Source organism: Cebus imitator, unplaced genomic scaffold, assembly GCF_001604975.1.
Source record: "Cebus imitator isolate Cc_AM_T3 unplaced genomic scaffold, Cebus_imitator-1.0 Scaffold14, whole genome shotgun sequence".
Classification (NCBI taxonomy): Eukaryota; Metazoa; Chordata; class Mammalia; order Primates; family Cebidae; genus Cebus; species Cebus imitator.
This window is the reverse complement of record NW_016107329.1, coordinates 1,436,423-1,460,421: the sequence shown is the minus strand read 5'-3', so window position 1 is coordinate 1,460,421 and position 23,999 is coordinate 1,436,423. Positions and strand designations below refer to the sequence as shown.

At 37.8% G+C, this 23,999-nt stretch overlaps 1 protein-coding gene across 2 annotated transcripts; it reads right to left on the bottom strand.

Moving 5' to 3' along the window:
* Positions 1–4,394: 4,394 nt before the first annotated feature.
* LOC108284673 lies at positions 4,395–23,962 on the bottom strand. 2 transcript variants are annotated; one of them, XM_037728996.1, is made up of 6 exons: positions 21,951–23,962; positions 21,276–21,352; positions 9,051–9,217; positions 8,126–8,197; positions 7,865–7,982; positions 4,395–5,338 (listed from the first exon to the last, which is right to left on the bottom strand). In XM_037728996.1, exons 2-6 carry the CDS (start codon positions 21,340–21,342, stop codon positions 4,935–4,937), a joined length of 828 nt encoding a protein of 275 aa, XP_037584924.1. In that variant the 5' UTR covers positions 21,343–21,352; positions 21,951–23,962; the 3' UTR covers positions 4,395–4,934. The 2 variants fall into 2 exon arrangements, with proteins under 2 accessions (XP_037584924.1, XP_017357034.1); XM_017501545.2 differs by lacking the exon at positions 8,126–8,197.
* Between the last annotated feature and the right edge of the window lie 37 nt (positions 23,963–23,999).

Below are 23,999 nucleotides of genomic sequence, written 5' to 3'. Positions count from 1 at the left end.
TTCCTTGATGGTAAGCGCCAATTCTAAAACTTGATTGGATTTCAGGAAAAGACAACTGCCTTAGAAACAAAGAAACTGAGAAAATTGAGAGGAAAAAGGTCCTGCCTTTCAGCTTACCCAATGAAAGCACTGCTCGTGATAGAGACCAAAGGTTGGTTCAATAGAATAAGCAGTCAATAGTGAATGCCCAGCAATCTAAATACTACTCAGCTATATGAGATGTGAGTAAACACAAATGTCCAGCTCAGGAATTCTTCAAAAAGGAGTTAATATGACCTCAGAACTAATTGATGCTAACCAAGGCACCTAAGACACAACTATCCCATTAACACTATGGTATAGTTATACAGAACGCTGTCTTTGATTTTGTGTAGAACTTTGAAGGAGAGCAAACATTGACACTGGACTTGCAGGTAATATCCTACACTTAACTTCATATCACAAACTTAAACATGGCAATACCTGGGTGTGGAACTCCTTCGCAAACCACTTTCATAAAGAAGACAGAAGGAACTAGGTCCACACACTTACACACTAACACAAACGCCTATAATTTTTAAATTTTGCTGTGTCTGTATTCCCACTAACACTTTTACGAATTATTCACTCGCGCCATTCCCAATACTGTTTCCTATTACTGCCTTATAATTTATATGTCTTAAAAATACATATTTTTGACCATTTTTATTTCCTTCACCTACAGATTTCCATGAAAACTAAATTAAAATGCAGTAGAAAGAAGCACAGAATATTAAATCTATTTTAGTCTTATCAATTAGCTTACTTGTCTGATTTACTTACAGTTGAGTTTAATTCTTTTATAACTACTATCTACAATCCAAAGTTCCCAGTTTGTTTTCAAAGTTAATACCTACAAATGTCTTCTTGAATCAAATTCTACTCAGCGGATGTGTTTCACTTCCAAATGTCATTTAGAAATTATTTGTCTGCTCATGTGCAAATAGTGCTACCTAAACAAATGAGGCATGGTCTCTGTGTATAAAGACCAAGCATTCACCGAGAACGCCAAGCTCCTAGACTCTGAGGCCTTAATGAAAAAAGGGAACAGCCTCTTCTGTTATGTTTCCTCATCTTTTTTCTTCCACAATATTCAATATTCTATTTGGCTGCAGATATGATAGGAAGTTACCCAATGTCACCAATTCTTTATCCAAAAGAAAGGGAATGGAGTATGAATATAGAATGAAAAAAAACTTTTTTTTATAAATTCTGGTAGGCAAAAATGGGTACAAATAAAAGAGGATATGTCATTACATTCCAAGATAGAAGGTTTTAGTGCAGTACTTAGTTTCCAAAAGACCGTCGACAGGGTCTAGAGAACAGAACTCGCATGGTTACCTGTGCGTAATTTTAAGCTGCAGAGAATGCCCTGCCAGTTGGGGTGTCTTCTGTGGAGTGATAGCTCTTCTGTAATAACCTAGATTAAAACCTTGACAATCAGTAAGTTCATTCTATTGAAAAATCCAGAAAGTTACTGAAAGAATTGGACCGAGGTTTTTAATAATATGGTCTAACTTGTCAAAAAGCCAGATAAAAAAGTGCAAAACTTCACAGTATAACTCCCTTGGATTAAGTTAACAAATCGATTCCCAGTCATTAAAAAACAAAAGAAAGGTAAGGCACAAAAGGCCTATTCCAATTCCAATTACATCTTTTGAAATTAAATTATTATAAAATTGGATCTAAAAAAGTATGGCGAAACTGCAGCAAAAAGACAAAAGAATTAAAGAATGAAGCGAATAGTAGAATGAAGTGGAAAAAGAGGGACCTGGTGTGTGGGGGTGGGGGTTACACTTTGGGAGTGAATGCTAAAAACAGAATAAAACAATGAGTCTGGAACGCTGTGTTTGACAGATTGGCACAGAGAGAAAGAGGAACTTTTCAGAACTATATGGTTGGTTTAGTCCTAATGCTAAATTTGAAAAGACACTTTATCTATTCTACCTAAAAATAATTTAGTGATGATATTCAAATATTTTCTAAGCAGAAGAATCATTTTTCATTTGTTACCTGAAGGTTCCTGCTGCATTTACAACTCTCAGGATGCTAGAGGCCTCTCGAGGAAGCTTTTGGGAACTTTAGAACTCTATTATCAAGTTCAAAAACCACTGTGGTGTTAAATTCATGTTTTTTAGAGTCAACAGATACTCATGTAACTGGAGTAGGGGGGAGTGTGTAGAATCTTCAAAATTATCTCCATATACACACCCATATGTGATCTCTTAATGACTCGGGCCTAGTCCTTGTTTTACTCTGTCTAGTCTTTTTGTCCCCTGAAGGAGCTTCACAAGCCATCTCTAAGCTGCTGACTCCAAATTTATGCACAGTGACTCAGCCCTGACTCTCTCTCCCACACACTCTACACCCTATATAGTGGGAAGATCTGTTGGCTCTGGCAGCCAAATACATGTAGAACTGGCCATTTCTTGCCACCCCAACGCAGGCTGCCTCATCAGATTGCCACAGCCTCTCCCTGGTCTCATCTCTCCCCATTCTAGTCTCAAAATGCCAGCCAGAGTGGTCTTTACATGCAAAACGGTTACTTCACTCCTCACTCACAAAACCATCCAAAGATTCTCCATTCCACCGGAAGAAAAGTCAGAGCTCCTTCTGAGGCCCGAAGGTCGTGCTGGACCCTGTGATGAGTCGCCCAGCTCCTCTTCAGGGTGACCTAATCCCCTGCTGCTGGAGCTGGTGGCAGGCATTCCCCAGCTGTCAACGTCTTCAGGACTGTATCAGCTGATGTCACCTCACCCAAGGTCACAGAGTCTTCCCAGGGCAGCCCATATCCAATGACTGGGCCACACGGGGTCATCGCGGCCCAGATACATCACCCTAATCAGGACAACTCCAGAGGCCACTCTCAGGCCAGTGCTCCATGTGGGGGTCACCTCAGACAGTTACTGGGTCTGCACTGCAGCTCGACCTGTTTCTATCCTACTTCCTCCCACTCCTTTCCATTTGTCTTCATTTCAACAGCACTCCCTAAAACATGACCTGCTCACCCAATTCCCTCTCAGAGTCTGTTTCTGGAGAACCAAGCCTGCAACACAGTCCTACGCGACCTAGCTCCCTGTAGCCTTTCTGAATTCCTGCTCACTCTGCACCAAGCAATCTGGCCTTTGATATTTCCAGAGGATTGGCTGGCCCCTGCCTCGGGATCCCTGTGTCTTGTTCCTTCTGCCTGTAACACCTTTCTTCAGACATCTGCACTGCGACCTCCTGTCAGCTTCACCCAAATATTGCCTTTGAAACAAGCCTTCCCTGACCTCCTCACATAGGAAATAAAAGTTTTAAAATGGAACAGGTCTCATTTTTTTCTAATGTATTTGCTTATCTTTCTGGATATTTATTTCATTTTGAAGAAATGACTTCACTTGTTTTTAAAAGTTTGAAAATTCTTGTTTTACATATATAAAGACAGTGCAGTGGTTAATACAGGCTTTGGGCTTAAACAGACCTGGGCTTGAATGTCCTAGCACTGCCACTCTGCAGATGTGTAGCCTGAGGTCATCTCAGCCTTAGTTTCTTCATCTGTGAAGTACGGATAACATAGCTTCTACCTCTTAGAATGATTGAGGATTAAATGACTTTATGTAAGTAACAGACTGTGAAAATGGCAAAGAACCATGTAAATATTGGTCCTATGAACTACAAGTACTAAAAATAAAAAATACACTGGAGTATATTTATATCCTGACTTACTGATCAGAGTCCTAGAAAATATTCTTTTCAACTATACTCAGCCTGGAGTGGACAGAAAACTTTCAGCAAAGCAGAAAGGACTAATTCTAGAAAGGAAAGTATCACCCCGAGGGCCCAGTAACAGCCTAAAAAATGTTGCTGCAGACACGGCAGAGTAATTGCCAACCAGTGTCCTCTGGGTGGTTACATAGTACAGAATCCTAATTCTTTGCTCTTTTTGCACTGACTTCAATTACTACAGACTTTATTCCAGTCTCTAAGGAAAGCCTATGTGAAAAAAAAATCACATAGTATTTCAAATATCTAGATGTATATATGTTCATCAAAAGAGCTTTAAACTTTAAAACCAACTACTGTATATGTCTAATTATCTGAGATCAGAGACCTAAATCTTTTCACGTGTATTTTAACTCAAAGTGTTTATACTTATGTCTGTTTCTGTGATACAAAATAATGGTAGTTGGCTTAAAACAAAACAATAACTTCTCCAAAATCTCAACAATATTTGTTTGCATTCATTCATTTCTCATTTGGTAGAATAAAACGTCCATGACCTCAAATCCACAAGCTTGACTGATTTCAGAGGTTAGATTAGGAGCCTACTCTGCCAGGCAGAGATGATAGGCCACCTATAAGCTGGCACTCACAAAAACCACAAAAGTCTGAGATTTACCATTATATTATGTATCTGCCTGTTCAGATTTATTTGCAGATACCACTGTAGTCAATTTCCTCATTTCTAAAGAAAGAATCACATAAGCTTATATTTAAAAGAATTAATAACAATGTTCACTGAAGAGATATCATTAAAAACTATCATTTTGTGATTATACATTAAAAATAATAATTGCACCATTGATTAAAATAATAAATTGTGATGTAAGGAATGAGAGCAGGCAATGACGACACAGTGTGACTTGGTCAAGAGCCCCTATTACTACATGAGTGGAAGGCAGGCTCACGGCCTGGGTGCTGAGAGGGACAAACTAGTCCTACAGACTCACGTGCAGTATATGGAAAAATTACTGCCCAAGGTGAGGCAAATTTGTGAAACTATCTTCTATTCTCATAGTGGGGTATGTGTGTGCATGTGTGTCTGTGTATTTCCCCTTGGGAATCTCAGTGGCACAGGAGATTATGCAGGGTTTTCTTTAAAGTGATTATCTGCTAAAAATTGCCTTAGCATTTCCATGTCCTCATCGAGGATGTCATATCCTCCTCTGGCTTTTCTTCACAGCTTTATACAACTTAATATTCAGGCTGGGGAAACTGGAAATTTCCTCCAGGTCAAACAACTCCTTAAATCTATCTACAAATTTATTTTCCTTCTCCAGCCTGAATTTCATGGCCCAGAGGATGATGGTGGTTTCTTTGCACAGATGGTCAAAGGTAATGAGGAGCTCTTCCAAGAACGGATGAGCGTAGACCACGTCTGCTGCCAAAACATAGTCAAAATTATTAGAAGATCTGGGGAAGCTTGTATCTAACGCTACACCCCAGGAGAGTTCTTTAACCTGCGGCAAATGCTTGCTTTTCATTTTTGTGTTTCGGGAAATATTATATTGCAGGTTTCCAAGTAATTCGGGTAAATCTGTGGCTGTCACATGAGCACCTGTGAAACAAAGGACAGCAGAGAAAGTAACCCTCGTGGGATAAGGTAGAACAGTCAAAAGCTTCAAGCCAACATGCACTTTGCAATGCTGCACAACTGTTAGTACCTCCAAAAAGACTGGTTAGTAACTATACACAGAAAGGGAATCCCTTTCAAATGGAGCTAAGGCAGCTATGTGCCTCTGCTTAAATAAAAAAAGAAGAGAGAGAGAGAGAGAGAGACCCATGATACTTTTGCGTACCACTGCATTTTTTATGTTCTCCTGCTCTTTTGTTCTGGTATGTTTTGCTGTTACTGTTGTTGCTGTTTTCCTATTTACCTACTACATACCAGGAGAGAAAGGGAAAGTCAAAATATTTGGCACCCTCATTGGAATGATGAAAGAATAGGTACCTCCCTAAAAGAATTCTGAGCCTCAGTCATGTGAGACCAAATGAGTGTAGGTAACATCGGACATCCCATAGTTGAACAGGAAGTGTTCATGTGAGAAGCAGGGGGAGGAAAGAAGACTTTTCAATGGCATTTGTGGAAAGTATCTTGACGTCCGTGCTGGCGCTCAGGTTTTCAACTTGACCCAGCACAAGCGTAAATCTTCCCACCAAAAGATGCTTAAAACCTAGTCACAACATCTATAGGGTTCATAAAGCTACTGGTGATAGATGAAGATGTAAACAATTTCCAAGATAAAACTAAATAGTGGCTTTTTCAGGAAGAAATATGGCAGAAGTAAATATGTAGAAATTTGGTCACTAAAGTTAATTTTGAGCAGTAGCAAAGCCTGAAAATAATCTGCAAATAAATCTAGGATTGGCCAATTCTGCAGCATCAGAAAAGCAGACCAGATAAAGAATGGGAAAGCAGAAATGAAAGAGAACTTTAGTTCAGCTCAGACCAAATCAGAAGATACTCCTCAGCGCCAATACCACGAATCTCTTGGCATCAATTGTATTTTGTGAAAATATTAAAATGGGAGGGGAATATGCCTATCATACAGACATAGAAGCTTTTACATTCTACGATGGGTGGGTCTATCATTTTCAACAAATCTTTTTTGAATCTCAGGGTCAGGAACACACCGTTGCCCATATTGAATGTAAACTCTCTCTTATACTTAATATCTTTATGTCTAGAGAGATAAACACTACAACTTTCAGAATACTGACTAAACAAAGTTTCTATCTTTTAATATTTGTTCAAGTTAGACAAGTGAACTCAAGGGACCCACTCCCCAAAGCAAAAATTCTGCTCCTAAGCCAGGCTTTCAGGTATAAATCGAATAGTGACTCTGACCTATCCTTACTAAATGGAATAGTGACTTTGGAAAACAATATTAGGACAAAGCAACTTTAAAAATATATCTATCGGAGAAGATTTCAAAGGTCTTACAAATATCTAGTATTTGAAAGTTGTAAATTGCTAAATGTTAAATTCCTCTCAAGATTTTAGAGTGACATGTGTGCACATCTGAAGATCAAGGAAATCAGGATGGATCTGGGTAGTGGGCATCAGAGAAGGAGTTAAACTAAGACAATGAGATAGATAACAACAATAACAAAAAGACAACTGAAACGGGCTCAGGCATACACTAAAAACTATCACATGCTTAGTTAGAAAAGATGCTGGTGAGAGAACTCAGGATCACAAAAAAAAAAAAAAAATGAGGATAAGCAGGGTGTGGTGGCTCACACCTGTAATCCCAGCACTTTGGGAGGCTGAGGCAGGTGGATCACATGAGGTCAGGAGTTCGAAACCATCCTGGCCAACATGGTGAAATCCCATCTCTACTAAAAATACAAAAAATTAGCTGGTCGTGGTGGTGCGTGCCTACAGTCCCAGCTACTCATGGAGGCTGAGGCAGGAGAATCCCTTGAACCCAAGAGGCGGAGATTACAGTGAGCCAACATCATGCCACTGAACTCTAGTTTGGGCAACAGAGCAAAATTCCATCTCAAAAAAAAAAAAAAAAAANAAAAAAAAAAAAAAAAAAAAAAGGAATGGAGATGAACTGTGAACTAAGAAAGCAAATTCAAACACAAACACCTAAAAATAAAAGCAGATGTGTGATTTTTATGTGATTCCTAATACTCTGTCCCTATTCTAACAGGTGCTTTTTCATAAAAGCATAGTGCTTCAAAACTCAAAAGGAATCTACAGCTACATGGTGACACTGAAATGGCACTAAAATCTAAAGCACATCTGAATCAGCAGCAATAGAATCTGTCTCTGCCTGTTTCACATTTCTCCCCTTGCAACCAGAATGCTTCCATGCACCTCCTATTTAGAACACTCCATCTAAGGCTTGTGACAGTATTCCCCAAGAAGAATTAACACAACTTAACACAGAAAACTATGAAAGAAACAAGTAAGGAGACTTTAACATCTGTAGTTTCTGGATGAAGCCCATTCAAACAGTTAAGGAGTCACAGATAGGCGCAGGTCATAGTACACTGGATAGTAAAACAACTAATGTTATCTGTCATTAAATTATCTGGCATTCCCCCTACCCAATCAAAAATATTCACTTACCAAGTAAACTTGCCACAATGGAGACTAGCCCTGTTCCAGCTCCAATTTCAATCACGTTTTTGTCAACCATATTATACTGCTTTGCATTTGTTTCCAGGAAATAGCATAGAACAAGGGCCTATGAAAGTTTGAAAAAAGAAAAAATGGGTGCCTGGCAAATAATAACAGAAAGTAAATTAAACTGTATTGGATAAATATGCCGCTAATGTTATGGTATGTCTGCACGCACATGTGAGTAGGTGAGTGTATTCATGTGTGTACCTGTACATCACTCCAGAAAATGTCAACAAAACTACATCCTCTGAGAGAGTCAACATTTCTGCTAGAAAAACTCTTTGGAGATTATTGGGAGGAAAAAAAGAGATAACTAAAAATATGGAATTCAGTTGCTTAGGTTGGATCATTTTGAAAGGAAGCAACTTCTGATAATACTAGTCATTTCCAAGTAGTGTGTGGAATTGGGGCAGGTGGGGTGGTGAGTCCACTACTCTTCATGGGACAGTTGGTAAAGGAGAGGGGGTCTTTGAGGACATCATACATGTGAGACTCATAAAGACTTCATTGTAATTGTTGAACTCAAATGGAGCTAATAAAAGGGGAAATAAAAATGTTTACTACTCTAAACTCTTATTTTTAAAACTGAAGAAGTAAACAACATCCTTTGCTAATCCTACAAATTTTGATAAAGTTGTAATGGAATTAATTGTGGCCCAATGTGGTGGCTCGCGCCTATAATCCCAGCACCTTGGGAGATGGAGATGGATGGATTACTTGAGGCAAGGAGTTTGAAATCAGTATGGCCAACATGGTGAAACTCATTCCTACTAAAATTACAAAAAACGGCTGGGTGTGGTGGTGCACACCTGTAGTCCCAGCTACTCGGGATACTGAGGCAGGAGAATCTTTTGAACCTAGGAGGCGGAGGTTGCAGTGAGCTGAGATCACACTACTGCACTCCATCCTGGGCTACAGAGCAATACTCCATCTCAAAAAAAAAAATAGAATTAATTATAGAATTAATTGGGAGAAGTAATTTCCCAATCATATGATTTCTAAAGTGTAGCATCATTTGAGGTCACAAAGAAGAGGTATGGAACCTGTTTTCTTCTTCCAAATAAACCATAATAATTAACAAAACTGGCTGGAAAAATAATTAGAATGTAACAAATTCTGTATGAAATTATACCGATGGCCAAACAACAGCACCATAACAATCCATGGCCTCAGTAATTCGAATCTCATGACCAATAAAATGAAAGATTTCCCAGGAAATATTTGTTATCACAGTCGGAATAAAACATCTTGCCATGATCTCTGTGACCACCTGCTTGTCATCATAGTCTTCTCTGGTCTCTGAAAGGAAAAGAAAAAGGTAAAGATTGTATTAATAAATCCGTGAAAAGAGAAAAGAACCTGATGGAAATACAGCATTTCTGCTTAGTCTAAGCAGAAATTGACTTTAGGAGAAAATTCATAAGGTAAACTGTTTGAAAATGACTCACAATGTAAGTTAATATTTCCATTTATCAGGGTGGCAATATCTTTCTTATTTTTATGGAAGTTGAAGTCACAACTATCTACTTCTGTAGTGCTACATGCAACAAAAATAACTGATATATTTTTTTAAAGCAATATATTTTAAGAGCCACCAATCAGTTTGTCTAGAATAAGAAAAAGATTGGTGATGGAATATAAGAACTAAAGAGCTTTTGCACAGCAAAAGAAACTATCATCAGAGTGAAAAGGCAACCTACAGAATGTGAGAACGTTTTTGCAATCTCTCCATCTGACAAAGGGCAAATATCCAGAATCTACAAAGAACTTAAAGCTACAAGAAAAAAAACAACAACCCCTTCAAAAAGTGGGAGAAGTATATGAACAGACACTTCTCAAAAGAAGACATTTAGGCAGCCAACTAACATATGGCGGGGGAAAAAAGCTCATCATCACTGGTCATTAGAGAAATGCAAATCAAAATCACAATGAGATACCATCTCATGCCAGTTAGAATGGCAATCATTAAAAAGTCAGGAAGCAACAGATGCTAGAGAGGATGTAGAGAAACAGGAATGCTTTTATACTGTTGGTGGGAGTGTAAATTAGTCCAACCATTGTGGAAGACAGTGAGTGTGGCAATTCCTCAAGGATCTAAAACCAGAAATACTATTTGACCCACCAATCCCATTATTGGGTATATACTCAAAGGATTATAAATCATTCTGCTATAAAGACACATGCACACATATGTTTATTGTAGCACTATTCACAATCACAAAGACTTGGAACCAACCCAAATGCCCATCAATGATAGACTGGATAAAGAAAATGTGGCCCATACATACCATGGAATATTATGCAGCCGTAAAAAAGGATGAGTTCATGTCCTTTGCAGAGACATGGATGAAGCTGGAAACCATCATTCTCAGCAAACTAACACAAGAACAGAAAACCAAACACCACATGTTCTCACTCATAAGTGGGTGTTAAACAATGAGAACAAGAACACATGGTCATAGGGAGGGGAATATCACACACTGGGGTCTGTTGTGGGGTGGGGGGCTAGGGGAGGGATAGCATTAGGAGAAATACCTAATGTATATGATGATTTGATGAGTGCAGCAAACCACCATGGCATGTGTATACCTATGTAACAAATCTGCACATTCTGCATGTGTACCCCAGAACTTAAAGTATAATAATAAAGAAAATTAATATTGAAAAAAAAAGAACCCAACTCTTCATATTGGCGACACAGTGCAATTGCAATTGTTCTGTGTGCCAGGCATGGTGCTGGATGATGGAATACAGTAGTTAGCCAAATAGACGTGGTCCCTAACCTTGGAAAAATTAGAACTACACAGACACAAATGTGGTATCTCATGGCAACCCTGTGAAGAATTGTTGGATTGGATGAAAGTGCTTTTCCCCAGTATTCTCAAGGCACTCGGCATTGGTGCCCACTTGGATAGACATTTCTCATAAATGGTGTGTTCTCAGCTTTGCCTCGATGAACAGTTTTGTCAATGGTTTGACTAACTGATGACATTACAATTATAAAATTTTCAGAATATATAAACGTGATGAGGACAAGTATAATAGAAAACTAAATGTGATGCAGAATATCTTGAGTTATAACAATGGATTGGCCTTAGCAATGTGAAATTTAGTAAGTCTAAAGATGGTATTCAGCCTGAGTTTAGCAGCACTGTATAAGGGGTGGGGACAGATATATACATTTACTTGGCCACAGGCTCAATATGACTCAAAGTTTAATATGGCCATCAAAAAATCAGTGCAAGTAGCTCACATTAAAAATATAATTTCTTTTTGATGGCTGCATAATATTCCATGGTGTATATGTGCCACATTTTCCCTGTCCAGTCTATCATCGATGGGCATTTGGGTTGGTTTCAGGTCTTTGCTATTGTAAACAGTGCTGCAATGAATATTCGTATGCACGTGTCCTTATAGTAGAATGATTTATAATCCTTTCGATATATACCCAGTAATGGGATTGCTGGGTCAAATGGAATTTCTATTTCTAGGTCCTTGAGGAATCGCCACACTGTCTTCCACAATGGTTGAACCAATTTACACTCCCACCAACAGTGTAAAAGTGTTCCTATTTCTCCACATCCTCTCCAGCATCTGTTGTCTCCGGATTTTTTAATGATCGCCATTCTAACTGGCGTGAGATGGTATCTCAATGTAGTTTTGATTTGCATTTCTCTGATGACCAGTGATGATGAGCATTTTTTCATATGTTTTTTGGTCTCATGTATGTCTTCTTTTGTAAAGTATCTGTTCATATCCTTTGCCCACTTTTGAATGGGCTTGTTTTTTTCTTGTAAATCTGTTTTAGTTCTTTGTAAATTCTGGATATCAGCCCTTTGTCAAATGGGTAAACTGCAAAAATTTTTTCCCATTCTGTTGGTTGCCGATTCACTCTAATGACTGTTTCTTTTGCTGTGCAGAAGCTGTGGAGTTTGATTAGGCCCCATTTGTCTATTTTGGCTTTTGTTGCCAATGCAAACTGACACAAGAGCAGAAGATCAAACACCGCATGTTCTCACTCATAGGCGGGTGTTGAACAATGAGAACACATGGACACAGGGAGGGGAGCACTACACACTGGGGTCTGTTGGGGGAAAATAGGGGAGGGTTAGTGGGGGGTGGGGAGTTAGGGAGAGATAGCATGGGGAGAAATGCCAGATATAAGTGATGGGGAGGAAGGCAGCAAATCACACTGCCACGTGTGTACCTATGCAACAATCTTGCATGTTCTTCACATGTACCCCAAAATATAAAATGCAATAAAATAAATAAATATATATATAATTTCTAAAATCAGGGAGGTAGAGGACTTATTTTACACCAGTCAGATTATACTTGGACATCCAGTTAGGGAAGGCCCACTTTAGAGGGACACTGAGAAATTGTAGCAACTGGGAAGTGAGAAATCTTGAAACTCAGCCTTCTAAGGACAGTTTTGGGGAGTTCAACATGTTCATCAAAAAGAAGAAAAGACTTGAGTGAACACAAAAGAGTTTTCAAAATTTGAAGGACTAGAAAATAGAAGGTTGGGGTGCATGTACGTGTTTGTGTGTGTGTCTGTATGTGTGTGTCCTGCTTAGAATAAAAACAGCATCATATACTCCTCAAAAGAACTAAAACTTAACCACACCCCACAAGAAGGGACCAGCCTACCACCAACTTCTACCACTATGGCAAAATTTACCCTTTACAGAGATGCAGGGGAAGCAAAGAAACAGAAATTTGGTATTCTTCAGTAAGAGCCATCTCTTCTAATATTTTTCACTGTGCTTCACCTTAAACAACTGTATGCATTCACATTCAGGAAGAGCTCTAAGAACCAAATAATATTGTTAATGTGTTTCATTTGAACTTTAACTTCCATTTCACTATATGCACTTGCCTTGCTAAGATTGGGGGTGCAGAGGGAGGGCAACGTTTGCTGTGGAAGTTCTTTAGGGAAAAGTAGAGAATATTAATTGCTTCCTTGACCTTTAACTGTATTTGTCCTCGTGGGCCTCCTTGCATACCACTTGTAAATGTGGCACTTCTATGACAAGTCACCTAAGGTATCAGGGATTAATAGATGTTAGAGTACACTAAGTCCCAGGAGCATCTTCGAAAGTTCCAGTCTTTGATATAAAAACTTTGCCAGTGAATATTTACTGATACAACCTGACATCTTTGACTTTGCATGTTCTTTGAAAGGTTAGTTGGCCAGATTAGTGCTGCTGTCCTAACAACTACAAAGGGATAACAAATACATTTCTGGCTTTTGACTGTCTCCTTCTGAAGAGTTACTTCTTTCTAAGAATGACCACATCTTTATCTTCATATGAAAATGAGATTTTAAAATATATAAATATATTATAATTGAAAACTACTTACACTCCTAAAACAAAGGACCTTCAAAGAGATTTCATGAAACAAATATAACCACTGCTAATTGCATATACACTTTTGAAAGAGCACAACTGTATCACTCATAAATGGTAATGCAAAATCAGTTACACAGCTAAGATGATGATGTATCACAGAAAGCATTATCAGGTGGAATAAAATTTAATTGATAATGCTTTATATTAATATTTGGCTTTGCATTTAAATATTATATGAATACTACAAGCATCCAATAAGAAGTAATCCTCATAAATTAGCATAATTTATAGCATGAAACCAAAATAAACTAAACTTGGCTGCTTAAAATAATTTGTCTAAAAGGGAATATGCTCTTTGTAAGTACTATGCTGATGAAATGATAAAATTTCTATTGGAGGAATGATGATCAAAATGAAATTATGACAAGAAAAAAATAATAATTTGTCTAGAAGTAAATATGTAAAATTTTAAAAGCAAACATACACACATAAACACATAATTATTTCCATCTTAAAACATTGCTTACTGTTTCCAGTGTGACCTTCTATTTAAAGATTTTGAGGCAATAGTTTTTGTGCTTTTTGTTGTTCTTGGGTTTTTTTGTTTGTTTGTTTGTTTTGAGACAGAATCTGGCTTTATCATCCAGGAAGTGCAGTGGCAAAATTCCGGCTCGCTGCAACCTCCGCCTCCTGGGTTCAAGCAATTCTCATGCCTCAGCCTCCTGAGTAGCAGTGACTACAGTCATGAGCCACCATGCCTGGCTAATTTTTGTATTTTTTTTTAGTAGAGATGGAGTTTCACCATGTTGCCCAAGCTGGTCTCCATCTCCTGAGCTCAAGTGATCCTCCCGCCTCAGCCTCCAAAAGTTTTGGGATGACAGGCATGAGCCAGCGCACCTGGCCTTAAGGTGATAGTTTAAATAGTAATTATTTACTTAAATCAAGATATGTTTAATATTAAGCTCTAACAATAACACCACCCATTTCAAGATTGATAATAAGAATCTCTAAACTAGAATCTAATGGAAAGAGCTGTACTATTATAAAGGCATTCCTACAGCTGCCTTGTAATAAAAAAGGAAAAGTCTATGCTCCAAATAATTTACAAAGAACATGTCCCTTAAACTGCATGCTTAGTTGTTGAATATGAGTCGAATATTGAGAAAATTAATGAATTAGTAGATAATCTGGCTTTTAAGATTTGAAGAGCAATTTCCTGCAAATATTAATAGCATTGTCATACAATGGAATTCTAATATACATTTCTGAAGAATAATTTTTCCACATATATTCTTTCCTCATTATCTAGCACTTAGCCCCCAAGACAAATAGCAAACACCAGATAATGTTACACAAGATTCTGCATATCAGTTTCCCTACATGAAACGCAGAAAACTTCTGATAACTGCACCTTTAGAAAAAAGCTACCTACTATTGTTTTAGAACACTTATTGATGAATTTAATATTAAAACACAAATACTAAAATAGATTGTAAATAAAACATAATCAAGGCAGAGTATTACAATTATGTTGCTATCTTGGGCTTATCTATTTTAATGCTTTTTGATACAAGAAAAGTCTTAACACCATTTTCCTGCTATTCAGTCTTTGCTGATAGTGAATAAAATTTACCAGGTGCTCTTGTTCTCCTGAGAATTAAAGGGGTTCCAAGTATAAAGTGAAAAGTAGCAAGATTCTGCCACATTATGATGATGATTTTCTTAAGAGGAAAATTCAGCTGCAAATTGACGTCAGTGCTGGATTACAGCAAGCCTTCAAAAATAGAGGCTTTGTCTAAATTCTTCTTTTTCATACTTTTAAGGTCAATAATAGTAATAATAAATGGAAGGGCCAGATCACAGAAATGCACTCCCCCCACCAAAAAAAACCCCAACTCTTTAACAGCTATGACAAGTGAATTCAAGCTTCCATTTAAGGGCTGTCATGAAAACCTGTCAGCAAAATTTAAAGTAAAATCCCCTCTACTAAATGAAAGAAACTGTCATTCAAATGAATCTTCTATTCAAAGATGAATGCCATGTGCTTCTTAGAAATGCCTACAGATTTAAAAAGTTGAAGATATTTTCAGATTAGTAAATGGTCATAGGTTTATCTTAAAAGATATAATTCTGAAAACCTCAGTAATGCCAAGGTTTTGGACCCTCCTGAGAAGATTCAACAAATATTCTCTGTCTGCTGGTCTGCTTAGTTTCAAGAATGTACAGAGGTTGTAACTCTAATCCAGTAGACCAAACAATGCTACATTTTGTTTTTACAAAAGAAAGAAAATGCATCTTTCCTTGAGACTGCACAGGATGCAAGTGGAAAAACAAAGAACGTAATTTAGTTGTATACACGTTTGCTACTGGGATCATGGAAGGGACAAACAACCAAACAAATGTCAATGAAACGATAAATGCTGTAAAACAGGTCTTTCTAAAATGCTGTAGGAAGCACCACTGGTTGGTTGAATTGGGAGAAGCATCATAAAAGAGGAGATATTTAAGCCCAGGAGCCGTTAGAAGATCATGGAGCGAGGGTGCAAGGCTAGAGGTTTAGGGCCAGAATCCCAAAAGGCAATTTCTGACACCATAATCCCAAATGTTGAATCCTGAAAGATCAAAATCCCAAATACATAATTCTGATAGCAATAATTTTAAAAGTTCTTTAAAACATATTTTCATTTTTAAAAAAGTTGAGAAACATAAAAACAGAACACTTCATGGGCCACTTTATACAATAAAATCAGCAATAATAATATACAAAATTTTGCAATTATAAGCACTCAGGTGTGCTACCCACAGTTGCACGGGTATAACAGCATGAGTAGACAAACTGTATTCATCAAGAAATCATTTATATAATTTGGTTGCTTGAAATATTCTGATGGACAACCTAAGTCTTTTGATGAAACTGATGAAAACCTACAATGGAGCTGGATATGGTGGCTCACACCTGTAGTACCAGCTACTCAGAAAGCTGAGGTGAAAGGATTGCTAGAGCCCAGCCTGGGCAACATAGTGGGATCTCTCCCCCTCGCTAAAAAATTAAAATTAAATAATGGGTCACCACCACATATACAGTTTCCCAAAGAGCTGAGATCTTGAAAAATATTATCTTTCACGAATACAGATGCAGAAAAAAAAATCCCTTTATTTATGGGGGAAGTTTCATAGCTTTTACATATACGCACAATGCTTACACACAAAGTCAGTATTGTGAAAATGTATTTTCATGGAATCAAATTTAAAAAAATATATAAAACAAATTAGAACTCTCTAAAAGCTCATACAATTTATACCTCTAGTTTTGGAAATGCAAAGATGAAACATATAGCATAGTGAGTTGTAAAAAATAATGCTGAGGATTTAAAATGGTGAGGAAAAAAAACTTTAGAAAAGGAAATAAACAAAAAAACAAAAAACCTTCCTAAAGAAACTAAAAAGAAAATTCAATATATGAAAAAGTGTATTACAGGGATAAAGCATGGGCAAATGCACAGAGACTTCCACGATCATTAACTCTATTCTGAAGTCTTGCATGGAGATGAGTAACTGTTTCTTTTCTTTTAGAACGTGGCTCTTCTTGAAGAATACATTCACATTGATTTTCTACATGACGCTGTGCTTTTTAATATTCTAATTTGATTCAATATACACCGACACGAGCATTTCCTATTAAATTTCCCATCTTCTGTGTCATTTTATGTTGTTTTAGGTACATGGAAATCCATTGCTCATGCTCTCATATACAGACCACAGACTTGGCTGAAACAATATTGGTGATCAAACAGCAACAACCATTGTGTGCCTTCTTATCCTACTGTGCACACAATTATTTCAGAATCAGGCCAATTCTGGCTTTAATTCATCAAGAGCTCATAGAATTTCATCAGCTGGAAGGAATTGCCAGTGCAGACAAATAATGCGTTTTAGACTAAAGTTTTCCCTGTTGCTATATTCCACAGGCAATCCACTCATCTGAATTTTCCGGCAAAAGTATTGGGCTGAGCGGAAAAAGAAACTGTTGGTAACACCTTGAAATCCACTTTTAGAGGTTTTGATTGCACCCAATTCCAAATTTATAATTATGGTTTGATAATTCAATTCGATGTGAGGGAGTTTGTTCTTTGGGGATTTCGACATTCAGGATCATGGCATTTGGGATTGTGTCTTTAGGAATTATAATCAGTGTTACACGAGGTGCATATTGGTGAACTGGAGAAAATAAGCCTGAAGAAGTAGGCTGGGATTAAATTTATGTGCAACATTGACATTTGTTCTATAAGGTGAGGATGAGCCAATAAAGATTATTAGAACAGGAATTGACATGATCAGATTTGATATTTAAGAACTTCATCTGACAGCAGTAGCTGAAGAACTGCTGACCTTACTAGCCAATTAGAAGGCTTTTGGAAGAAGCTAGATGAAAAATGACAAGAGTCTAAATGAAGGCAGTAGCCTTGGGTCAAGGAGCTAAGTATGAATTTGTGTGCTTTCAAAGTGGTGGTATGCCTCCCCTAGGGGCAACAATTACATTCAAACTTGACATTCAAATCTGAGGTTTGGAGACATCTGAAGTAGACTGGTATATTCAAGAGCTATTTTTATTCAACACATAGAAAACATGTTAGTCTTATCTGGAAGACAATTATTCATGTTACTTTTAAAATATTTAAAATGTGTTAAATTATTCTCATATTAGTAATTATATATGCTATAGTACTCCAACTAGTATATTAAATATATTGCTTTGGACTCTAGTTCAATAGGTTTCTTAAAACAATGATGGAATTATTCACATAAATTTCCATATGTATTAATGCAATATTGTTTATAAAAGTCATTTTACCCATTAATGTAACTCTGCAAAGATTTATGGAGATGCTCCTGAAAATTTTAAATGTGATACCTTGAGCAGAACATATTAGGTCCTGAAGGGAGTCAACTGACTGATGATCAGAAATACAAGATCGTTGCTAATGAGCAAATTTAAGTCAACCAATAGGCTTAGGTTATAGCTAATTCGTTCATTCACTCATTTATTAAGCACCTGCGCACTATGAATTAGAAGGCAGACCAAGTGCTGTAACAGAGGCTCAGTAGAAGTGCTATAACAAAAGCTTCAGTAGGCAACTCAAAAATAGAAAGTTCCACCTCTCAGAGAGCTCAGGAAAGAATTATCTGAGCCTTCCTAATTATGAGCTTGTCAGTCAAATCAAAGAAGGGAAGGCCTGTCATACATAGGAAATAACACGTGCAAAAGCCCACTGGCAAAAAGTTTCCAGACCAATTCTCCAACTTGGGAAACCCTGAGAGCCAGAATAAAGAATAAATGAGGATAGTAGCACAAGATAAAACACATTATGCCATGCTAAGAAGTCTTGATTTTATCCTATAGGAAATAATGAGGCACTGAAGAATTTTCAGCAGCAGACAAATGTGACAAGATTTGGATTTTTAAAAGATCATGCAGTACAGGTTACAGTGTGGAAAAAGAACTAGAGAGGGTAAAGAAAGTGAGTTGGCCCAGAGCGAGACAGCCAATTAGAAGGCGGTTAACAGCAGTCAGGAGCAGAGATAATGAAGACCTGAATCAAGGCAAGTGATGGTGGAAATGGAGCAAGTGGTAGGGAAACCTATCAGGGATGTAAAATCAATGAGATGTTACAATGAAGGGCGTGAAGGAAAGGGAGAAAATGAGCATGATTCCAGGTTTCTGGGTAGCCTGCAAAATGATGTCACCATTGACTGAGATGGAAAATATAGGTGGAGGTGCAAATCAGCAAAGGAAAATTATTTTCAATACCTATTACTCTGGGTGTGCCACTCAAATTAAGAAAACCAGCCACAAGGAGCAGCGTTGCCCAACACTGCCCACTGCTGCCCCTGTGGCTCCTGGGAAACCATGCTCCTCCTGGAGCTGCCTGCTCAAGCCAGCCGGTTCCTGTTCCATTTAGGACACTCCTCTAGTGGGCAACTCCTGCTCAGGGATTTTCATCGATCCACCCGAGACTTTCTCAGAACTGTGTTGCAGGTGGAGACTCTTCCCACCCAATCTGACTTCGCTGTCTCCTCTCACGGGCACTGGACCCACGTTGGGCTCTGTAGGCTCTCCTTGCCTACTTCTGTTTTTTCCTTTTTCTCCACAAACATTTCCCCCAATAAATCCCTTACATGCTTAGCCCCATTTCGGCATCTATGTCTTAAAGGCACTAAATTCACACGAGGTAGTCAGTAGGATGTCTAGTAAGCAGCAGATATGACAGATTTGGGAGTCATTGTGAGCAGAAATCACTGAGCCTTTTGGGCAAGGATGAATCTTCCCCAAGGCTTCAGGCCCTCAGGTGACCCCGCTGTCCTATAACAGATTGCTACATGTGCTAAAGCTGGAGAGAGGCTGTTGGTATGAGGCAGGCAACATAAATATTTAGAATAGTTAATGAGGGTAAGGTTTTAGACATTTTCAACTATAATATAGCCTTAGAAACACATGAATATTTAGCACCCACCATAGCCCTAATTTTAACCTGTGTATAAATAAGTGACATCCTATAATTCTTGGATTTTCATGCCAGTGTGGAAATATGAGCATTAAGCTATGGGTTTGCTCCATCCTTTCCAAGCACAGGATTCTAAGTATAAAAGACTTAGGGCAGGAAAAGTCAATATCCTTCAGTACTTGAGAACTGAGTGTTCATCTACTTGGTGATGCCTTTCCAACTAAATGTCACCTGATCTGCTCCAAGGGCACATCCTTAATCCCCTTAGCTCTGTGTGTGTGAACATATTTTTAAAACTTTAATTGGCTACACAGATGATTACAGAGTGTGTTTGTTCGTGTTGTAAAACATTTTAATCCTAGTTCCATCTCAACCTTACCTTGAACGTCTTCCATTTCCTTTGTAATTTGCCAAATTATCTTTTGCACTGTTGAAACCAAGAGCTGTTACTAATGGTAATGATAATGATGTAATTTTATTCATAAACCACACAGAAATTGCATCTTAATTCAAATCATCTAAATGGCTGGGTTCTCTAAGTGATCAACTTAAATGGTTAGGTTTGCAAGAATCGCTTGGTAAAACTGTTTGTGTTTAAGCCAGGTAGACTGCCAACACTGGGCATACACCCAGCTCTCTTGGCCGAAGGGTATGCTCTCCTAGGTAGAAGCCACCTGGAATGGCCAAAAACAGAAAAACCAGGACTATAGTGTTTAGAAAACATCTACAGTGTGTGCAGATAAGGAGAGAATAAAAGAAATCAAGATAGTTAGATTTGTATTACAACTGCTCTATAAAAACAATTTTTCTAGTCTGTCGAGAGTGTACGTCTGTACTTTTGATCTCAAGAAAATGCAGGCAGTTATATCACATAACCCATGCAAAGTCACGCTTGATATTTAAGACTATATAAACATGGTAGTTCAATTTCAAATCACCACACTGGTAGTAGAATTCAAACTTAATCTCCTTACATCCAGAGGTCAAATTACATTATGTATTTGCCGCTAATTAATAGTTAGAAGGACCATAAACTCAGGCTACAGATGTTTGTATAGCCTAAATTCACCTTTCACCCAAGTACTAGTAAAAAGTTAGTTTTTACATAAAACTATTTTTATCTCTCTTGAAAGCTTCTTATCTGAAATAAAATGTACTTGGAAATCACATCATACATTTAGTATATAGCACTTGAGAAAAAACTGTATTCCTTATAAAGATCAAAAACCCTGTATATGCTTAGTAAGGCTTTATATTTAACATATTCTGAAAAAAGTATCTTGAACATATCATCAAGATCGTGCTATAGTAGTAGACATTAAACATTATTCAAGATGTTTCCAGGCTTGCAAATATAAACCAAGACATAATAGGCCATTGAAAAAAGTCCCAACTCCCTTTAAGACATTAATGAATACTGCAAAGGTAAGACTTTATATTCTATTGGTTGTTTGTCGTCTTAGAATTGGTAAGTTACATAAACATAAAGTGATTTACCTTCTTGAGCTTCTGAGTCCAAGTAATGAAAGGATGGTTGGCGATACATTGATGTTTTCTTTATCATTTCCTGAAAACTAGATAGACAATACATTAAAAATATCAAATGGTAATAATTAATTCAAAATCTGTATGGAGTGCTTTTATATTTTCCTAATAAGTTTAACTTCAAATATAGCAGACAAATTGATATTAAAATATTATACATTAACAAAGCTGACTTAAGAAAGCCATCTATACACTATGCGGAACAAATTAAAATCACAACAAAGGTTCCTGGAGTCAGAAATCTTAAAAATCTACTAGAGAAAGAAAACATATTCTTCACCAGAGACTACCTCAAACGTAACAAAGAAAGCCATCATCTTCATATTGACTAGTAAGATAGCAATCCTAAAATCGATTAAATTGATTAAAACATTGAAAGTTCACTTGTTCCCATCATTAGCACGCATGCAATGTCAAACAGCCTCACTGCCAGATAATCTCTGAGCAGCGTCTACCTTAAAGAGTCCATACTATCACAGCCAATATATTTAAAACTGAAGGAACTATTTATGCCTCTAAAATAGAGCAGATTATCTGAATAAACTTAACAAACTGTTATTCAAACTTTAGAAAATAACAATTTGATGTTTTACTCCCCAATTTGGGGTCAAATAACTATTACACTACTGTGCATTAATATAGCACTCCTTTCTTCCAAGAAACCCAAAGCACTTTTCACAGCCACCACATTTTCTTTTACTGAAGAATTCAGTAAGTTAGAAGACATTATTATTTTCCCTACAGTTTGCAAATCAGGAAAACCAAGGTTAAATTATGTCATTGAGGCTACATAGCTAAAACGATAGCAAAACTGGTCACATGCTTTGCTCCCAATTTAGATCTCTTCCATTAAAGAAACAGGTCTTCATTATACGTGCCTGCCTTCAGGCTGATATTTAAATGGAAAGCCTGGACATACCTATTAGCTGAGTTTCTGGAAGGTTAAAACACATCATCCACAATTTTTGTTTTTGCTGCTGAGACCTCTGGTAGTGACTGAAGGGCTAGCACCAAAGCACACAGTTTACTACTGTACATACTGGTAACGAGTCCAAGCAGAAGGGATTAAGATCCTGACAGCTGCAGCTTCCGTGCCTCTGGTTATACAGCAGTGAGGCTGGAATGCCCGGAACTGTATTCCGGGCATATAAGTGGGCAGAAGGCTAGGAATATCCCACTTAAGTGTCTCATGAACAGAGCTAGAAGTGAGTACAACCCACTCCCGGAAGTGAGCAATGAATATTTGGAGGGCGTGATCCAGCTTTTAACTTGGATGCTAAGAAATATTCTAAGACTCCGTGGCTATGATATACCAGGAAATGAAGGCCACGTATTTTTCTTGTCACTTACCTGCATGGGAACACTGTTTAAGATGCCAACAACCACACCAGGATGTGTACAGTATTGCTCTGCACCCAGGAATCAGACTAGCATGATTCCTTCCTATTCAGACTGAATGGGTAGGCTGAAAATATAGGTCCACCTGTGCACCTGCCCAAGTGCATGTAGGTTTGCCTCTCAGAGGACGCACACATTTCCCATTCCACTGGAAAGATCCTTCATAGAAAATTACAGAGTTAACGATACAAGCAATATTATAAAGTTAAACTTATGGCTGTGACTACAGGTCCACGATGTATACACAGTTGAATCAAGGTCACTTTAAAGTATTGGAAAGGGCTAGGAGTTGGAAAGCCTGATTTCAGTTATTCCTGCCTAAAATTAGATTGATTTTAAGCCATTTACTTAGTATGTTTCTTGGTTTCATCATCTATAAAACAAGGATATATCGGCAGAGTGCCCTAGCCTTTGGGAAGCTTTGGGGGGCCAAGGCAGGAGGATCATTCAGCCCAGGAAATGGAGGCTGCAGTGAGCTGTGGTCGCACCATTGAACTCCAGCCTGGGTGGCAGAGCAAGACCCTGCCTCAAAAAAAAAATAAAAATCTTTTTAAAATGATATAAAAGTCATACAACCTATATTTGTGGGGTGAATATTATAGGTAAAAACATTCTGGAAAGTTCAAAGTCCTAAACAATAAAAACTATTATTCATAGGAAGTTAATATGGGGCAGAGGCTACTCTCTCTTTTGGGCTTTTTAAAAAATAAGAATAAATGATGAATAAAAAAACGTGTTTTTAAAAGATTTTTTGGAGAGACCATGCAATCCTATTAGATCTCTTAAGAGGCAGAATACCTAATTCAAGCATCTTAACCAACATGATGACAATGATCACTTAAATTATACTGAACTGTTTAAGAAGTACATAGACTTCTGCCTCCAGGTGTAAGTAGCTTATAGCAGACCTCAGCTTCTATTAAGAATGAGAAAAGCAGATTTTTAAACACATACACACCCATACACCACACAAACATGCCTCCGTTACAAAGTATCAGATAGCTATGAAGGCAGCCAACAATTCCAGGCATTGCTGTTTTACTGTTTCTTGAGGAAGCCAAAGAAAGGACCACCTGTAAGGATAGCAGCGGAGCTTCAGGCAATCTCACAGAACTGTGGAGACAAAAGAAGAGTGTTTGTGGCAGGGCACTGTGGCTCACACCTGTAATTCCAGCACTTTGTGAGGCCAAGGCGGGTGAATCACGAAGTCGAGATCAAGACCATCCTGGCCTATGTGGTGAAACCCCATCTCTACTAAAAATACAAAAATTAGCTGGA